Source organism: Chionomys nivalis, chromosome 5, assembly GCF_950005125.1.
Source record: "Chionomys nivalis chromosome 5, mChiNiv1.1, whole genome shotgun sequence".
NCBI lineage: Eukaryota > Metazoa > Chordata > Mammalia > Rodentia > Cricetidae > Chionomys > Chionomys nivalis.
Window position 1 is genome coordinate 79,963,940 of NC_080090.1, and position 19,884 is coordinate 79,983,823.

The 19,884-nt window shown below is 37.2% G+C and overlaps 1 protein-coding gene and 1 pseudogene across 3 annotated transcripts in view; both read right to left on the reverse strand.

Moving 5' to 3' along the window:
- The window catches only part of Dennd1b (DENN domain containing 1B), a 231,217-nt gene that overhangs the window by 101,848 nt on the left and 109,485 nt on the right, over positions 1-19,884 (reverse strand). For all 3 annotated transcript variants that reach the window (XR_009057142.1, XM_057769835.1, XM_057769834.1), the window contains 2 exons: positions 7,914-8,014; positions 2,279-2,324 (listed from right to left, as the gene is read on the reverse strand). Coding sequence is in view for 2 of the 3 variants with exons in the window: in XM_057769835.1 (XP_057625818.1) it covers positions 2,279-2,324; positions 7,914-8,014 (147 nt within the window). In the remaining variant the exon portion in view is untranslated. The remainder of the gene's footprint in view (positions 1-2,278; positions 2,325-7,913; positions 8,015-19,884) is intronic.
- LOC130875265 (5S ribosomal RNA) lies at positions 71-189 on the reverse strand (annotated as a pseudogene).

The window sequence follows — 19,884 nt, forward strand, 5'->3', positions numbered from 1 at the left end:
AATATGCTTCCAGAAAAGGTAGAGGGAGAAAATCATTTAGTTATATTTTTTTTTTTTTTTTTTTTTTTTTTGCCTACAGCACCCAGTATTCCCAGGCAGTCTTCCATACAAGTACTAACCAGGCCCGACCCTGCTTAGCTTCTGAGATCAGACGAGATCAGGCGCCTTCAGGGTGGTATGGCCATTGACCATTTAATTATAGATTTTCAAAGAATTATTTAAAATTTAAAATTTCTTTGTAAATCATTAATAAGTATGTGATAAATTAAATGATATAGCTAATGTACTTCCTCAATCATCATAATTTGAAAAAGCCTAATTTATTCATTTTAGAGATTGTAGAAACATTCTACACACCCAAAATTAATGTAAAACTACTAGGTACTCTCTTCAACTTTAAATTATTTTCATCTCTATAAGTAAATACATTATAAAATTCTGTGTGATACTAATACATTTAGTTACAGAAGTCATGAAAATCAAACTGTCACTTTTAAGAAAAAATACAAACAAATAATTTCATGAAAGTCAATCTATGAAATTCAGGTTATCTACTTCCTGATCTAATCACAGAGTAAATATCTATATGCTCATGCCTCATTTCATACACTGTATCCTTGGCTTATAATCGTTTCTTAAAATTCATAAAATAGCAGGAGTCACAAATTCATCCCACTGAGACTTCAATATTAAAAACGTGCCAAGGCAGGGAACCCTGACTGTTCTTCGGGCTGCTGAGGGAGGGGGAGTTGATGGAGGGAGGGAAATGGGAGGCGGTGGTGGGGAGGAGGCAGAAATCTTTAATAAATAAATAAATAAATTTTAAAAAACGTGTTAAACCTACTAAAATGCATTAAAATCTATACTTCAGTAATAATGGAACAAAAGAATTATTGCTATTGTCCTAGCATTTTGCAAAAAAAGAGGGGAGCCCCAAACTTGAGAACACGTACAATTAAAGCTCTCTCGGGGATAGGACTCTCTCTTAGTAAGAATCTTCTCTAATCATAGGAAAGACTAGTGTTGGAAATAGCAGGAAGATCACACCCAGCTCATCAGTGTGTTTATCAGCAACAGTGCTGCATTGTTTACGTTACTCTGTACAATCAGCAAAAGACAAATGTGTTTGCTTGAAACGGACACCAGCAAGCACACCACCACTCAGTTGGCTCAAATCTTGTGTTTTAGCCTTTCAGTAACTTTTGGTAATTTATATGTTGTTTTTTTTTTTCCCTTTTCCTCTTTCTTCCTTCCTTCCTTCCTTCCTTCCTTCCTTCCTTCCTTCCTTCCTTCCTTCCTTCCTTCCTTCCTTCCTTCCTTTCTTTCTTTTTGGTTTTTGTTTGTTTTGGTTTTGAATTTAGTTTTTCGAGACAGGGTTTCTCTTTATAGCACTAGCTTTCCTGAAACTTGTTTTGTAGACCTGGCTGGCCTCCAACTCACTGAGATAGCCTACCTCTGCCTCCTGAGTGCTGAGATTAAAGGTATACACCAATGCACACACATGCCAATCACACATGACATGCTTTCTGGGAATCTCATTGACTGCAACCCAAGTGTTTAAAGTTTAAGAAGTTTCAGTTTAGGGACAAAGGAAGCAACAAAAATCATTTTGAAATGAGATAACAGTATAAAAAGAAAAATAACTACTAAATTCATCTCTGAGAGCAGGACAGAAACTTTGAGCTCAGCAAAGTCTACACCTGATCTTCTCTTTAGCTCTACTTGGCAAGGAGTCCTGGCTGCCTAGCACCGTGGGACTCCTCTCTTAGTCTCTTAAGGACTAGCCCCACACTCTTAGTCTCTTAAGGAATGACCTACCACACTCTATTTAATAAGTTTATCACTAAAATGTTAAACTCACATTTTGAAAAATCAACTGACAAACTAGAAATAATGAAGCAGTGTAAAAGAAAACTGACTTGGTGACTCATTAGCACATAAAGCTTAATTACAAAATATCGTACTAAAAGTGAAATACAAAAAAATCTCAAGATGCAAAAACTCAGTGGTTCATCAGGGAACGATTTTGGTATTGAAAACTGACCACATGACTTGAAATAAAACTATTTCCACAGGTTTCATGCCACCACAGGGCAAACAAGTAGACTGCACAAAGTGAAGGGATTTCATTGGCACCTTCTGAAAATGACCCCCTACATACATCCATTATGTCAATCTAGTACATCTTAGCATTAGTCAAGTAAGCTTTAAATAAAACTTTTATCCATTATTTCTAAAAAATCAGTTTCATAACTATCTTACTGAGAAAGATACTCACCTCTATGAGACTGGAGTGTATTCCAATCAGGTATGGCATTGGGGCACTAAATTAAAAATATATATGTATGTATATATTCATATTGTTCATTAAACTGAAACAACACAAAAGCAATTCAAATGCTTAAAAACTAACTTCAAGTGCTCAGTTTCACCATTAGATGTTACAGATACTCAAAAACAGTCAATATATAAAAGTTGTATTTAATCTTATAGGCCATTATTATTTAATGTTTGTTTATATAAAAAACTGGAAATCATTATTAAATCAAAAGTTCTATGCCTAAATAAGATGTTTTATTTAAGAAGATTATCAAGGTGTAGGTCACACTGAATCATTTCCATGTAATTGATAGCAAAAATATTCTAAATAATCATCAAACATATCTACATTTCTTTTATACAAACTCCTGTTCAATTTGATTATCTGTTACTTTAATGAATCGTCATGGTTTCGTACCTAACGAGTCACTCACTATTTACTGTGTCGGTCTATCCTGGAGTCACTATTCTAGAACCAGTGACGTAGGCATAACAAGTCCCCTCTGTGCTCCTGTCCTCGTGCTCCTGCGGGTTCATTTCACTTTCCTTCTTACTAGTATAATATTTTTTTTTCCAAGGCAGGGTTTTTCTGAGTGTCCTGGCTGTTCTAGAACTCACTTTGTAGACCACGCTGGCCTCAAACTCACAGAGATCTGTCTGCCTCTGCCTCTGCCTACTAAGTACTAGTATTAAAGATGTGCACCATCTTTGACACTAATATAAGAATTTTAATAAAAAATTTTCAAGTCTAAGAATAGGTTTGAATTAAGTATTTAAGGCCACAAGTTTTGGAGCATATCAGATCCAAGCCCTTGGACACAAACTTAAATATGGTAATAAACAATGTAGTTGGGATATATTTCCTCCTGGACCTTATGCTCCAGCAGAAAATAAAGATACTAAATCATTTTAGTATATAACATATGAATTAGGAAAGTGTTAAAAATAGTTGTTAGTAAATACAGGAAGAAAAGTATTCATCTTGAAATCTGAAACAAAATAATCAACAGAAAAGTATGAGGACAGACAGACACCTATGAAAATAATAAACAATATGAGAACACATAACTACTTTTTAGAAACACATTTTCGGGGATCCTTCCATAGCTACCTCTTACGTTTAACACCAACCTTTTCTGCTAAGTCAAATCCTGTTTCTCAAAGGTTTATATAATGCTCTGAACAGTACTGTCACTAAACAGAACTGCTCAGGCTCCCGGATATGAACTTTACTGCAGAGAAGCAGTGATAGATAATGTTAACAGATACCCTGACTGGTCCCAAAGCATCTCAGAAAGTTCCAAGTACAGTCAGTTAAAGATGACTTAAAATAGTCTATATATCCAGAATCCCAGAAACCATGAGTCATGTCATTTCTCATTACTATGTACATGCCTAATTTCATTACTGTGTTAATTCTTGCTTCTAGTTGTCTTTGCTTATTGTAGCCTTGTTCTTTTACATTCTTTTAAAATGTCTATACAACTGACTATCTGGATGGCATTGGTGTGATATTCTGTAAGTTTCACTTGACTACTTACATGCCTTGATTTCCTTAGGAACTAATCGATTTTCTGCCTTAAGAAGGAAATAGAAACAAATGTGGACTGCTGCACTCTTGCTGGCAGAGGGAAAGCTGGTTATCGCTTGAGTCTAAGTTCTGGTCCCTAGGTTCCTTCTACAATTCCACAGAAGACATAAAATGCAGACCACTTCCCAGGGCTCCAAGCACAACTTTGGGCAATTGTCACAAAACAGCCAGCCAACTCTCAGTATCTTAAATATAGCACGTCCATCAAACATCAAAGATAGTATATTAAAAACACTGTCCGAACTTCCAGATCCTCTGAGGTTTACAATATTTTTACCAATGAGGTTTATAATACCAAAAAGTTCATAGTATCTTAAATTCTAAAGAATATTTTAGTAAGCGTATTAACCAAAATATTTGAGCCTTATAAACTAAGAAGTATATCCATCTTACAAATGTTGGACAAACACTGAGGAAACCAGCATTTCATAAAGCAAAAGTCTAAACTAACAAATAATCCAGAAAAAAATCCTTTGAAATATTTCTGAAAGCTACTTGCAATCTGAGATACAAACAATATGCTCATATAAATTAAGCTAGAACTAAAATTATATAGTAGCAGGCTTCTATGACAAATTTAACAATGTATCAACTCAAAAGTCTTTCATGGGATCATTGAGCATGGCTGTATAGTCTATTTTTTTATAGCTAATTTGTAGCAAATTCCTAAACTTACAGATGTTTGAACTGAAAATACTAGAAAATGATTTTCTAAAATCATTATGATATCTGACAGAACACAGTGTTTATAGATTCAAATGGATACGTGGTCTTTCGCACAGTACTGTATGTGTGCTATTGTGACATAAGCCAATCCCATGGGAAGTCACTCTGCAATCCCAGCTGGACTATCTATTCTACTTTGATGAGGGTGTTGGTACATCAGTAAGTGTTTAATGGTGATAAAGATGCTCTATTATACATGTGTAAGGCTGTCTTCAAGCCCTACCGTCTGTGATATTATTTAGAAAACACAGTGCAGACGGCTCTAAACTATTTCTTCTTTGTGGTAGAATCTTTAAGCAAAATCATCTTTTTTTTCCTTCTTAAGCTACTTGCAAAGAAGCTTACCTAACATATACCATATTACATCAATCACAGTAGTCTGAAAGAATATAATTTTTTATTTTTTTCTTGGAATCTAATGTTATAGTTTCAAAGACATAATCTAGACTAAATGACTTACTTAAGCACTGCTTGAGCAGATAATAATCTATGATGACCTTGGTGGCTTTATAGCCACACAAACTCCTACATGCTTATGGGTTCAGACAGTTTTGAAGTGTCTGACAGCAGATGGACCATACTCGAGTACTGTTGCTTTGCTTGAGTAAGAGGAAAACACGGATGCTATCACTTCTACCTAACAGCTTTCCTGAACTGAGCAAGAGCGCTGTCCACCCAGATCTCTCTGAGTGATTCTGCTACAGCAATTATAATTAGTATAATTATAATTATACTATACTCGGATGTGTGCATGAAGGTGTGCAGAGGTGTGTGTGTGTGTATTTCAGGAAATAAATAAATAAAGCTTATTCATTGAATTACATAGTATAGCGTTCCAAAAAGTGGTCACTAAATAATGGAAGGGTGGGTGGTAGGTGTATGGATGGATGAACGGATGGACCAACCAACAATGTAATAAGAATGTCAAAGGACCAAGATGTGCTATTCATCTACGGTCACAAGAGGGCATTATGGTTCGCCAAGTCTATGGCACATCACTAACAGGAGGTGCAAACACAGAAATGTTTTCTTGATCCACGAATGGTTCAGGATTTGCAACATACCAATCACTCTGAAAAGTTAACCAAGATAGATGCAACCCCCCCCCAAAAATGTGGCCCCATTTGGAACTAAAGTAAGTTTTTTGTTGTTGGAATAACTTACATTTTTCTTCCTTCAGCATGTATCAGTAAGAACCTAATATCAAGGAGTAAATGGAAAAGAATCGTTTTCCCTAGGATACTGCTTAATCTATCATATTTTCTGACAATAGGATGAAGTCACATAGATGGATAGAGATCCTTTAACAAAAACTGAGCCAATCATATGACTTTAAGGCTCAGAAAGTTTTCACACAATTCCTTGTTTAGACACCACTGCTCTACTCTGAACCAGAGAATACTGGCAGGGAGGTCATTGGAACTTGTCCTAAACACTATTTCTAGCATTAGAATCAAGCAAGCAATAAGAAAGAAAGGAGGGGAGGGAGAAGTTTCCTTACTTATAGTGGATAACACTTTCCTTACTTAAATTTGATAACAGGGTCAAAAAAATATTTCTGGAAATAATAATACTACATGGAATTGAACTTAAAGGTATATTATTATAAGAGGTCAGAACATTTTAACAGAAAAATTATGATGCAAGTAATATTGCAAAATGTGATTCTAATCATATAATTAGTTCTCAAAATACTTTAATTGTATAATGCTTTTAGAAAAGAGAACTTTAAAATAAATGTCTAGTTACAGAATGCTGTATACAGAAATCTATGCCTACGTCAACATAAACAAACTGCATTCTCTGCCTTGAAGTAGGAAAAATATTTTAAATATGCTGGTCAAAAGGAAAACTCTAAAACGATAACAGAAAAACTTACTTACTGATCTGGCATTATACTTATATTTGTGCACATTACACTTCATAATATAATTAAAGTACATCCTGCAGGCTACAAAACTATTTTTCCTTTCAAGTTCTCCTAGGCAAGAACAGCAGTGGCGAGTCACTGTCTACCTACTTCACAGCATGAGTAATACTGTTACTACATATGGAAACACACAGTATAGCAGTGTAATCAATCTGGACAAGTACAAGCATTGTTCTGAAGAAAGATAGTCCCAGAAACTTAACAAAACACCTACTACCCCTTTGCAGAAACATTGCATATTTAAATAATCAACAATCCTTAAGGAAATAATGAAAATTTTAAATAAATATATTAATTCAAAAGGACTTTGATTTTTTACTAATACTAGCTTTGATATAAGAAAATCATTGATGCAAAATGATTTCTGTGTCTGTGTGTTTGCATCTGTGTGTGTGTGTTTGTATCTGTTTATGTGTATACCTGTGTGTGTCTGTATCTGTGTGTGTATCTTTTTGTGTGTGTGTGTGTAAAACATGAATTTATACAAAGGCATGATTCACATAAAGAAATTTCAACAAATTTCTTGAAAATTAACTATGCCTGCAGGTTATTACATGGTGAAAACAATTCTTTACCCTCGAATACCAAAACTACAGCATTGGGGATCTAGTTCTTGAGTGGCTTCTCAATACACAATCAAAGCTTCTGCTTTGGAGTCTCCTCGTCTAGCCTTACTATAGAGAAGCCTTGCTAAATTCCAGTCAGAGAGAACAAGGAGGCCATTGGCCATTGTTCTAGTTTCTAGTGGCCTGATTGAACTCAGATTACTGAGCTCACTGGGAGCTGTTTCTAAAGCCAGCCAGTTCTCACAATTGCTCTTACACTTTCCACGCTGGTTTTCTTGGTTGCTTTAGGCACACTTTGCTTAAGACCAGACTCTCAAAATTTCTTGTACTAGAAGCAATCACTTTCACAATACTGTTTTCAGGGTGCTACTGAGAGGAGAGGAGGTGAAGGAAAAGGGTGTCTATCACAGGCAAGGTATGAAAGCTTGTCCTCAAAGAGCCAGTAGGATTATGGGTAGATTTGACAGATAAACTCTGATACCTGGGATATTGTTCTCTGACACTAGAGCCATTGTATAATCTTTGAGCCACAAAATAAAATTGTATTTCATACTTAAATATCACTTTCCTAAATGACCACAAAAGAAATTTGCAAAATTTAAAGAAACACATCTGCCAAATCTAAATTTTTATTATCTTTAAAATGAACTATTTTAATGCATATAAAAATGTTCTTTTACACTTAAAACTTATCTGAGAGTCAAGTTTCTGTGGTTTCTTTAATCTATACAAGACTCTAATGGTAAAACCCAGGTTGAGGGGTCTGGCGAGGCCGGCTTACCAGCAGTAGTCCAGCAGGTGTGGAGGAAGCACGGGGATGTAGATGTGCTGCCAGTACATCGGGTAGAGCAGAGCAGCCGAGCCGTGGAGACAGGCGGTTAACTAAAATTCACAGAGAGGGAACAATAATGAGAGGCTGCTGACCCTCTAAAGAAAAAGGCATGTTCAAGGTATCAGAGATGAGTGATCATCATAGAACAATTGACGCAGTGACATAGCATACACTGTTTTTACCAACTCCACATGTAAAAGTCTGTGTCTCTACGGTCTTTTGGAAAAAACACACACAGCAAAAGAAGTTTCTTGGGAATCATATGCAGATTTTATATTCAAATTGAAAATATAGTTAAGGTAAAATTTTGTACCATAAATAAAAGTTGAAGTGAAAAAATTAGTGGGTCTCTTAGAAAATCTTGTAGGAAATGACAATTTGTGCAGCACAGTTTGCACATCACTCAGATTAATACAACACGATTAAATATGGAAAGAAGGAGGCTGAAAGCTCCTGAGGGATATCATTAGGGCAAATTGCCAAAGAATGAAACATGAGCCAGTCAGGAGAGTCTGGAAGCTGCAATAATACCAGGGGACTTGAATGTTCGACAGTTGGAGCTTCAGTAATGTGTGAACTGTGGGTTATGGTATCAGGAGACTCTGTTCACTGACACATAGAATGTCACTATTGACCAGCGAGCTGCCCAAGCTTGACAGCTGTACTACAGGAAGCCAAGTATATCATAATTTCATATTTAAACTGCTCATTCCAGATTAACATTTTGTTTCCTAGCTTTAGATCACAGCGGCTGCAATTACACTGTTGCTACTTTAGAGGTAATTGCCATTTTAATTGTTGTGTTTGGGCAAGCAGTTAATTAAAATTTTCTAATGCCTAACAAAGGGATACCACTTTTTTCTCCCTCCTAACTAATCCACATTCATATTTCTTTCTGTGTGGCTTCTTTCTTAAAAATTACTACAGTTATAAAGTATATTTTTACTGATTGAAGTAGTAATTAAATCAGTGTTCTTTTTCATTATTTTAAAGTTTCACTATCATCTCTATTTTAAGGTTCTCAATTAAGCCATTTTATTCAACTTCAAAGTAAGAATTTTTTTAAAAAGTGTACGAAAACACATTACAGACTTTCCATAAAGAAATGGCTCCATCTTTTTTTTATTTTTATTCTTTTTTAATTAAAATTTCCACCTGTCCCCGTTTCCCATTTCCCTCCCCCTCCTCCCACATATTGCCCCCTCCCCCCACTCCTCCCCATTCCCACTCCTCTTCTCCTCCCCCCACTCCATTCACCCTCCCTCTCTATACTGAAGAGCAGTCCAAATTCCCTGCCCTGGGGGAAGACCAAGATCCTCCCACTTCTATCTAGGTCCAGGAAGGTGATCCTCCAAACAGGCTAAGCTCCCACAAAGCCAGTTCATGTATTAGGATCTAAACCTAGTGCCATTGTCCTTGGCTTCTCATCAGCCTTCATTGTCCGCCATGTTCAGAGAGTCCAGTTTCAACCCATGCTTATTCAGTCCCAGTCCAGCTGGCCTTGGTGGGCTCCCAATAGATCAGTTCCACTGTCACAGTGGGTGGGTGCACCCCTCGTGGTCCTGACTTCCTTGCCCATGTTCTCCCTCATTCTTTTATTTTTTAAATGCCAACATGATACTAAGTGGAAAACTCCACAGCTGATCTCACATAGCAGGTTCCAGTCAAAATGCATGTGCACAAAAAATATTGTTAAATAACCTTCAGGTTACATGTCCAAGGAACATATGAAACTTGAATGAATTCTGTTTTGATTCTGATCCCATACTCAATATATTTCATAACGTATCTACAAATATTTTAAAATCAAAATAATCCAAGACACTTCTGGTTCCAAGAATTCCAGACAAAGGATCATCAACCTGTCAGTAAGAATGCTATAAAGAAACCTACAGCAGAGTAAGGGCAGAAAAACAAAAGCTTTTCTAGACAGAGGACTGTAGAATAACTCTGATGGGACTGAACTGAACTCAAATGAAGTAAGAGAACAGACTATTGTGGAACTGGGGAGAACATCCTCGGCAAATGAGACACAGTCATCAAAAACCTTGCCACGGAAGGGCACAGAGTCTCTCCACAGAGCAATGGGGGGCTGTTCAGAGCAAGTGAAGGTGGCAATAAACGACATCAGGCAGAAAGTGCAGTCTGTTGGAGGGTACAGCAAAGATTCTACATTTCAGTCTATATCAGGTCTTTCCACAACTTTAAAAAGAGTGGGAATCATATAAATACAGCACTAAAAATGTTAAAAATAAGAAAAGAGCATTGTTACATGTTTTCTACCAGGAACCATTATGTGAATTAAGAAAATGAAGAAGAAAATATATATATACATACTAATAATATATGTGTGAGTCCCCAATGACTCATGTCCTCCATTATACTACCATAAAACATTTATCAAATACTTAGTCATAAACTTACAAAGTATGCCGAAGAACTATAGAAGGAAAACACTTTAAATCAATTATGAAAGAAAGACAATAACTAAATAAATTGGAGTTTAGCCCATGCTTATGAATAGAAGGCAGTATTTTCAAGATATGAACTCTTACAAAATTGATCTATAGAGTCAATGCAACCAAAATCCCAGAACATTGTTTCCTGTATTTCAATAAGCTGACTAATGCCTACATGAAAAAGAAAAATCCAGAATAGTAAGCATATTCTTGAAAGAGAAAGGCAAAGGTGGAGGATGAATACTTGTAGTCAGAAGCCACTTGTTCGTTCCTGGTCACTCATACCCGAAATAATCACATAGAAACTGTATTAATTAAAACACTGCTTGGCCTATTAGCTTAAGCATATTTCTAGCCAGCTCTTACACCTGGAATTAACTCATTTCTATTATTTTATATTTTACCATGAGGCTCATGGCTTGCCGGTACTGGTGCATGGGCATCTTTTCCTCCAGCGGCTACCTGTTGTCTCCCTGACTGCCTACTGTCTTCTCTATTCGCTTGGAATTCCCTCCTTGACCTATTCTGGGCTGCAATAGGTCCAAAGCAGCTTTTTTACTAACCAGTGGTAATAAAATGTATTATTCATAGCATGCAGAGGGGAATTCCAGATCAGATACTATTTGGTTTCATAATGTGGGTATAAAGCTGCAGTCATGAAGACAGGCTAACATTAGTGAAAGCATGGACACAGCTACAGAACAGATGTTCCAGACACAGACCCACAAGATAACATCAACTGATCTTTAACAGAGAACCAAACATTCAAATTAAGTAAGGGAGGTATTTTCAACACTTATTATTAGAACAATTAGACAATGGAACACATTAAAAATGTAAATTGAGGTAAGTCTTAACATCCTTTACAAAATGTAACTCAAACAGATCACAGACCCAAATATAAAATGCCAAGTTATAAATATCAGAAAGATAATAGGAGAAAAATCTATATGCCCTGGGGCTTGACTTTTAGACATGACACCAAAGACATGATACATTTCAGAGACTTGAGAAGGTAGAATTAAAAATAAATGTATGTTCTAGGAGTTAAGGGTACAGCCTGACGGCAGAATACTTTACCCATATGTGCAAGGTCCTTGGTTCAATCCTTAGCACCATAAGAAACAAACATACAAACAAAAAGATAGAAACTTATTCTGTAAAATATTAATGGAGTGGAAGGAAGGGAGAAAGAAAGTGAGGACTAGGGCACTGACTAGTAAACAGCAGTGAAAGACACATCCGAGAAAGGGCTGCTGTCACACTTACGCAGAGTTCTAGACCTCAGCAATAAGAAAACCTAGTTAAACATAGGCTTAAGACCTCAACACACTTCACCAATAATATACGCAGATGACAAATGAGCATGCAGTCACACATCACCAGGAAATACAGACTCAAACAATGCATCACCATCTCTACTGATGGCCAAAGACGCCAGCACTGACAATGCTGGAAACAGGTGCCGCCACAGCAGCTTCTGGACATTTCTAGTGTGGATGCAAATGAAATGGCCACTCCGAAGGACAGTTTGGTGGCTTTGTTTCCTTCTCTGAAATCCTTGTTAAATTAAAATAACTATTTTACATTTCATTCTCTTCTCTATTGTTCTAGGATGGCATGACAGTTTATTAGAACTACAATAAGAAAATATTTTAAAATAGACAATTTAGAGGCATTCATTATCAGAAGTCTGGAGGCTGAAAAACCAAGCCCCAGAGCTTGAAGGTTCACTGTCTGGTGCTAAGTGGGTCTCTGCTCCACAGGTGGCACCTCTGTTGCTACTATACACAAAGGCAGTGGACAGACAGTACCCCTGCACCTCTTAAAGGGTACTAATCCCATTCATGAAGGTTCTCGTCTCATACTTCAGTTTCTAACAAAAGTACTGTTTCACTGACAAGGTCTATGTATGAAAGCAGGGGATCCCATTCAGATACATAGGACAAACTCTGATAGCTCATTCCTGAAAATCCATTCTCCCCTCTTTCCATCACAACTAAGTTCGTGGAAAGCTCTAACCATGTCAAGAAGCCGAAGCAAGCCTTTTCATCCACATGCTTTACTGGAACCGGAGCTACAGTAATGAATCAAACATAAATCTCTACCTTCAAGATGCTAATGTTTTCATTTTCTTATACAATCCATACTTACTGTAACATTCATCTCTGCCCAACTCTTGGATTTATCTAACTGAGAAAAGTCAGATCAGGAACTAAGATAGAGACCACAGAGAAACATCATTTTACTGGCTTGCTTGACCAGCTTTCTTACACAGTCCAGGTTCCCCAACTTAGGGACGGATGGTACTGACCTCAGCAGAGTGAGCACTCCTACATCAATTAACAATACGCCAACAAGCCAATCTGATGGGGGCAATCCCTAATTGAGACTCCATCAGAAAATTGGCAGCTGAAACTAACTAGGAGAATAAGGGGTTGTTTCTGCATTGGCAGATGAAATGGCTCCAGACCTTTAAAAGACCCAAATGCCACTAAATCTAAATGCTAAGAAGGGTTGATCTCTGGGTGCAATGACTAGACTCAGCAGACAAAAAGAAGAGGAGGCACAAAGGACTAGAAGGGGAGCCAGCAGCTCTCTGTATCTCCTGATACTTGTCTCATAAGGAAACTGAATGAAAACATTCAGGAACAAAATAACAAAACTCCACATCACAAACTTGGAGATCCTTAACGAATGAGAGTTTGTATCATTCTACCAACAAAAAACTTGACCATCTGAGGTTCTAGATGAGTATGAAAATAGAGATGGGGTGGACAACAAAAATCCAAATGTATCAATTATAGGATCAGTTATAGGAATAAGCATGGCAATTTCATTGATGGAACAGATGGAAATGGATAGTGAATAGAGAACAGTTTTTATTGAGGGAGAGTCCTACACTTTCTACTTAATACTATATGAAAGCCAAAAGAATCCCAAACCAAACCAGCTCATATACTGAATGAAAAACAATATTTCAATATAAGTTAATGGAACTCAAAGGGTTCAAAATTTACTGATACTTTTTCCTCGAGTCATTAACACTGAGATCAACTTCCTTAAAAATTAAAATCCTGTAGCAGGAAACAGATACACAAAATTCATTTATTTAAAAAGACAATCTACATAGAACTCAGTCCCTCACTCATAAAACACAATTTTTAAGTTAAAAATTATAGCTTAATTTTAAAAAACTCAAGCATTTTATTGATGATCTCAACATCAGACTGTGGTCAGGGTCACAGGTGTTTGGGAATAAGAAGTGATGGAAGTAATTGAAAAAGCAAAACAGATTTCTTTTTAAAGTATTTAGAGTCTCACAGATGGAAACACTGAAAACACACTTGGGGAAGAAATGAAAGGTACCATTTTATGTATTCACTCAAATTTCCTTTTGTTAAAAGCCTGCTGTGTATTATCACCGCCAAAGAGCCAGTCTCATGAGAGTTATCACACCTAACAAGAAGTCAGCCTCACAGTTGCTCAGGAAGGTTGGACTAGATCTGCGGCAAGATCCAGCTAAAAACTCTTGGGAATACACCCAAGACACTTCATCCTACTACAGAGACAACAGTTCAACCATGCTCACTGCTGCTCTGTTCAAAGTAGCCAGAAGTTGAAAACAGCATAGATGTTCATCAACAGATGAGTGGATTAAAAAATGTGTACATTTACACAATGAAATATTGTTCAGCTGCTAAAAAGTAAAATCTCAGGTAAATGAATAAAGCTAGAAAGAAAATCATTCTGAACGAGGTAGCCCAGACCCAAAAAGACAAATATGATACTTACATGCTTATATGTTGATGTTAGATGTTATGTCTTTGATAAGCAAGCTACAATCCATAGAACCACAAAGATTAGGTATAAAGGAAGGAACGAAAAAGGGAAACAGATAGTTATAGATGGATGGAGGGACTGAGTGAGAGGATAAAGTGGGGAGGAGGAAAATAGGAGGAGGAAGAAGGAAGACAGGGAGAGATGGCTAAAATTAAGGACCATTTGAGGGGTAGTGTGAAATTCTAATATAGAAGAAGCTTTGTAAAGTATATAAATATATGAAGGCTATCTAAACGAAATTGCCAAATAATTGGGAAGATGGAGCCCCAAGTGGATATCTCTTGTCAACAAATGAAACTTCCAGTACCAGAATTGGGTTACATGCAATTGAACTCTTGGCCAAAGGGATCCTTTTGGAACCCCCAAATAACCAACGCTGTTGCTAAAGTTATGGGTTATTCTGTACTAATTGATGGCAAGGCCCCATTGCTGAAGACAACACTTACACAACTCACTGTACATGGAGAATTGAAGCTGGTGCCTACATAGAGCCTTCACCCCTATGGACCAGTGTTTATGGCACTGGGAAGTACTCTACACAATACCAAAGGAAAAAGGTAGGTACCAACCTAGCTACAAATGCTCTGATCTACAAGAGTGACCTGACTCTAAGACACTGGCGCAATGGTGGCATAAAACCTGTGGGAGTAACCAACCAATATGTAATTTAACATAAGGCCCACTCCATGAGATGAACCCATTCAGACACTGCTCAAGTGGCTAAGAACCTGAGACCAGATAGGCCAGGGACCTAGGGGAAAAGGAACTACTACTGTTTGCTAAAGAAATGTAGCAATAAAATGATTCCTAATGACATTCTTCTATAATCAGCAATCACCAAAGAAGCTTCCTCTTGCAGTATGTGAGAAGAAATACAGAGACACAACCAGATAATGTTCAGAGTGAAAGACTTTGAAACACTCTATCCTAATTGGGATTTCTCAAAACCCTCACATGAGGGCTCAGGGAACCCTGCAGAAGAAGGGACAGAAGAATGAAAAAGCCAGAGGGATGGAAGATACCAGGGAAACAAAACCTTATAAATACAGCAGGATTGACATGCATGAACTCACAGACTGTGGCAGCATGCAAAGGGCCTGCACAGGTCTGTACCAGATGGGGTCCCTGTGATGCGAAGAGAAGTGGATACATGTCCCAAACCTAATCCAGAAGCTATCTCCAACAGATAACCACTTGTAAACGAAAAATTAGTTCTATCCAATAGACTCACGCTGGAATACATACTACTCTTTTTTTTTTTTTAATCTATGTATGGGTAATTTTTTTTAATTCTTTTTTTTTTAAGATTATATTTATTTATTAAGTATACAGTGTTCTGCCAGAAGAGGGCACCAGATCCCATTATAGATGGTTGTGAACCACCATGTGGTTGCTGGGGATTGAACTCAGAACCTCTAGAAGAACAGCCAGTGCTCTTAACCTCTGAGCCATCTCTCCAGCCCTACATACTACTCTCAAGGGCAATACCAATGCCTAGCAGTAGACATCCAACATAAAAACTCAATGGCATCTTTGGGGATTCTTTGTTTCATAATGTTCTGTCAGGGCTTTGTGTGTGTGTGTGTATGTGTGTGTGTCTGTCTGTCTGTCTGTCTTACAGTTTCCCTGAGTATTTACTATGGCTTCCTCTGTTGTTTTGTTTTTTATGGGATTCCTATGTGGACAAAATTGTGTTTCTTTGGCTCTTTTTCTTCTGTTTGTTTTGTCCTATTCTGGTTTGGTTTTTTTTTTTGTTTTGTTTTGTTTTATATTATTTATTATTCTTTAGATATTTGTTTTCTAAGGCGAGAAAGAGAATGTGTAGATACTGATGGGGTAGGATTTGGAACAAGGAAAACCATAATTATAATACATTGCATGATAAAGTCTATTTTCAGTAAAATAAAAGTAGAGGAAAAAATAGAGTCCGCCTTAAGGATTTTGCTGTCAAGAGACTGGGTAGGAGAGGGTGAGTAGCATTTAATGCCAATTATGGGCATGGGAAATAGGCAATGAATGTTATTTTTTAATCTAAAATATTAAGTAGCTATCTATATACAGGCTTAGCCTCAAGATTAATGACATTAGTAGTCTAAGCAGAAGATAAATGTGATCACTCAAGCGAGGATGAAAACGAGGAGAGGAAAGAAACTGAAACATTGAAGGAAGTCAGACTGAGCTCGAGAAGAGAAATGCAGTTCAGTACTAGGGATGATGCTATACTAGAAAAAAAAGATTTATTCGGTTTTATAAGACAGTCATAGGAGAATGGCAAAAGTGCATGAAGATTGAAAAATACATACAGAGTCAGAAAGATTGATTTAACTATACACTAGTTTCATGAGGTTGGAAAGTCTGCCCTATGTTTCAAAGATCCCTTTTTATCTGTCCACTTAGATACCAACAGCACTTACCACATAATAATTAAATCATTTTAATTTGTTCGTAAAACAGACTAAAAATATGCACTGTTACAGAGATGATACTGATAACATTATATGCAGATTGAGAGAATGTCATCGTTCACTACATACTGTTAAAGGGAATGTTCGTGGGTAGTGACAGTTTCCTTAGCTAACACGATATGCAGCTAGAATGGAGAGCAGAGGAGAAAAAGAATTACAGAAGCAGAATCTATAGGTCTGTGCAGGGGAAGATGCATGAGTGGGTGAGGCCATTTGCCAAATCAGTCCTAAATAGTGTAAGTGATTGAGGAAAAATCTGAGTTCTCTTTGAAAATGTGAGTGCAATATCTACAGTCAGTTGCATGGAAGTTTATAACCTAAGGGCACACATCAAAAGAGAAATGCTGCCAAACCTCAAAATGAGAGTGTGTGTGTGTGTGTGTGTGTGTGTGTGTGATCAATAGCACAAAATTAAACCATTGTTCTATATAGAAAATAATCCAGTTAAGAGAAATAATCGAAGATCAATTTTGTGGTGACCAGCACTGTAGGACCAAAGCTGAGAGAGCCTGCATGGCAACTAAACACATTTCTAACACAGTTCCACGGCTGTCACACTAACCTTCTGCTGGGGAAGACACTTTCAAAAGACAAATGGGCTAAACTCTCAGGCAGAAAAACTTGCATACTTCCCTGGGAAATGGGTAACTCAGAGAGGGAAAATAGAAGTACTGGTATTTAAAGGCCTCAACCTCCTCCAACCTGCACATACGCCTTCCTGCAAAGTATTTCACATCCTCCTAAAAGAGTTTCTGTGCCTTAAGTTTCAGTGAAATAAGGATACACATGGCCCCACTAAGAGACAAAAATGAATATACACAATGCAGATAAGGGTGTTAAAATGCTTTGGACTCCCTTTAGTCAGAGCCTAGAAAACCACTGTTTAATAGCTGGTTTTCTGGGGATCACAAGATGTGTTTCTGCATATGCCCTTGATGGAATTAATGAGAAGGTGAAAGAAAAGCATATGCTTAAACGCCTGGAGGCAGCTATCACAAAGAAGAGCATACAGTTTATTAACACAATTCCAGCACTTGCAGCACACCGCTTGCTCTAAATAGTCCAGAAATAATATGCATATATAATCAATTCTCTGTAAATGATGTGCATACATCATTAAGAGGATGATACTTTCCAACTGTATGTTGGTCAAAATATTGCTAACATTTAGACATCTGCTTTAAAAAGATACACCCCCTTTTACCTGCTTCTACAAACCATAAATGTACACCCTAGTTAACATATTACTGACAGGATGATGAGAATGCTCCTGTCAGATACTGGCCAGCTGGGTGTTTGAGACAAAATGCATAGCCCCAGCTGACTAGTTAGAGGAACTCTGGCGAGGTACAATTACAGAGGCATATGACAAGGCTTCACGCCTGGCTGATTTGAGAACCCATGACATGGCTTTAAACAGCGGTCCTCTGGATCTACGGTCACAAAACAGCAATAAGTCAACTAATACAACTGTGTGGCATCATGATGTATTCCTCTGCTTTGAATATATGAGACCGTGCTATGATGTGGTGCCACTCGACTAGGACCCACTCGGGCTTAAAACATGAGGCCTGCCTGCAGCATGCATAAAATCAACCAGCTTGTTGGTTTAGCACTGGCAGAAGTCATCCTGCATACTTGGCAATGTACGCATCAAAGAATCCAAGCAAAACAGATGATGTCTTAACTCATTTAAGTTAAAAATGTAAAAATATAAGAATACTAAGCCGGGCGGTGGTGGCGCACGCCTTTAATCCCAGCACTCGGGAGGCAGAGGCAGGCGGATCTCTGTGAGTTCGAGACCAGCCTGGTCTACAAGAGCTAGTTCCAGGACAGGCTCCAAAACCACAGAGAAACCCTGTCTCGAAAAACCAAAAAAAAAAAAAAAAAAAAGAATACTAACACTATACCATGCTTCCACAAATGGGAAAGGGCTCATTAAAAGTACTTAAACATAAAAAAATGATAATTTGTTTACATAACTTAAAACTAATTATAAAGTTTATACCTTTATGAAAAGTATAAATTATTTTTTTTCTTTTTTTTTTTTATTGAAAAAAAATTTTCCGCCTCCTCCCCGCCTCCCATTTCCCTCCCACTCCTACCGCCCCCTCCCCCTCACCCCACTCCTCTTCTCCTCCCTCTCCAGTCCAAAGAGCAATCAGGGTTCCCCCAGGACCACGAGGGGTGCACCCACCCACTGAGTATAAATTATTTTAACTGCAAACAGCATGTGAAGGAAGTCATCCTCAAGCTGGCTAATCAGCTACCACAGGACAGCATGAAAAACACCAGCAACGTCCAAGGTTGACATTCATTGTAATCATGGAAAATTATGATTGACAAAGATAACCAAAGCAAACAAATTTCACAAAGCAACAATAAAATTATGAGTGTTAAGTTGCTTAATAATAATTCAAATGTTGACCACAGATATAAAATCTAATCAGGAGTTATGAAACATAGATTCATTCATTAATGTCAAGTACAACAAGTATCTATGGCATATGAAAATTCAAAAATGTAAAATGAACCAAGGCAATTATTATTCTTCCTTTGTATGTTTTAGTGATTTCATTAAACTCTTTTTAAAAATAGTTTTCTTCTAATTTATGTTATGATATAAGACCTTGACCTCAAATGTTACTATGCACGTAATTTATTGCTGTAATATTTATTCAGATTGCATATATAAGAAAACTGTTTAAGATATCAAAGCCATTTCCCCATTTAAGGAGATTGTGAAAGCAAATTTGAAATATGTTTATTTTATCAGCCCCACTGCCCCCAAAGTAAGCCAAACAACAGCTGTAACTTAGAGATGGTACCTCTAGTTTTCATGAGTTGCCATAAACAATTCAGGAAAGCATTCTGTTTAACAACAAACTTGATTATAATCCATTCCTTTTTGTTTGTTTGTTTGTCTTGTTTTTTCATTTCTCGGTAGCTTTGGAGCCCATCCTGGAACTAGCTCTGTAGACCAGGTTGGCCTTGAACTCAGAGATGCCTCTGTCTCCCAAGTGCTAGGATTAAAGGCATTTGTCACCATTGCCCAGTTACAAATCACTTCTTACAATCACAAATCTTGACTGCCAATAAAGCTGTATGAATAATCACTGAAAATGTATCCAGTGCAAATGTCAATCATTTCCT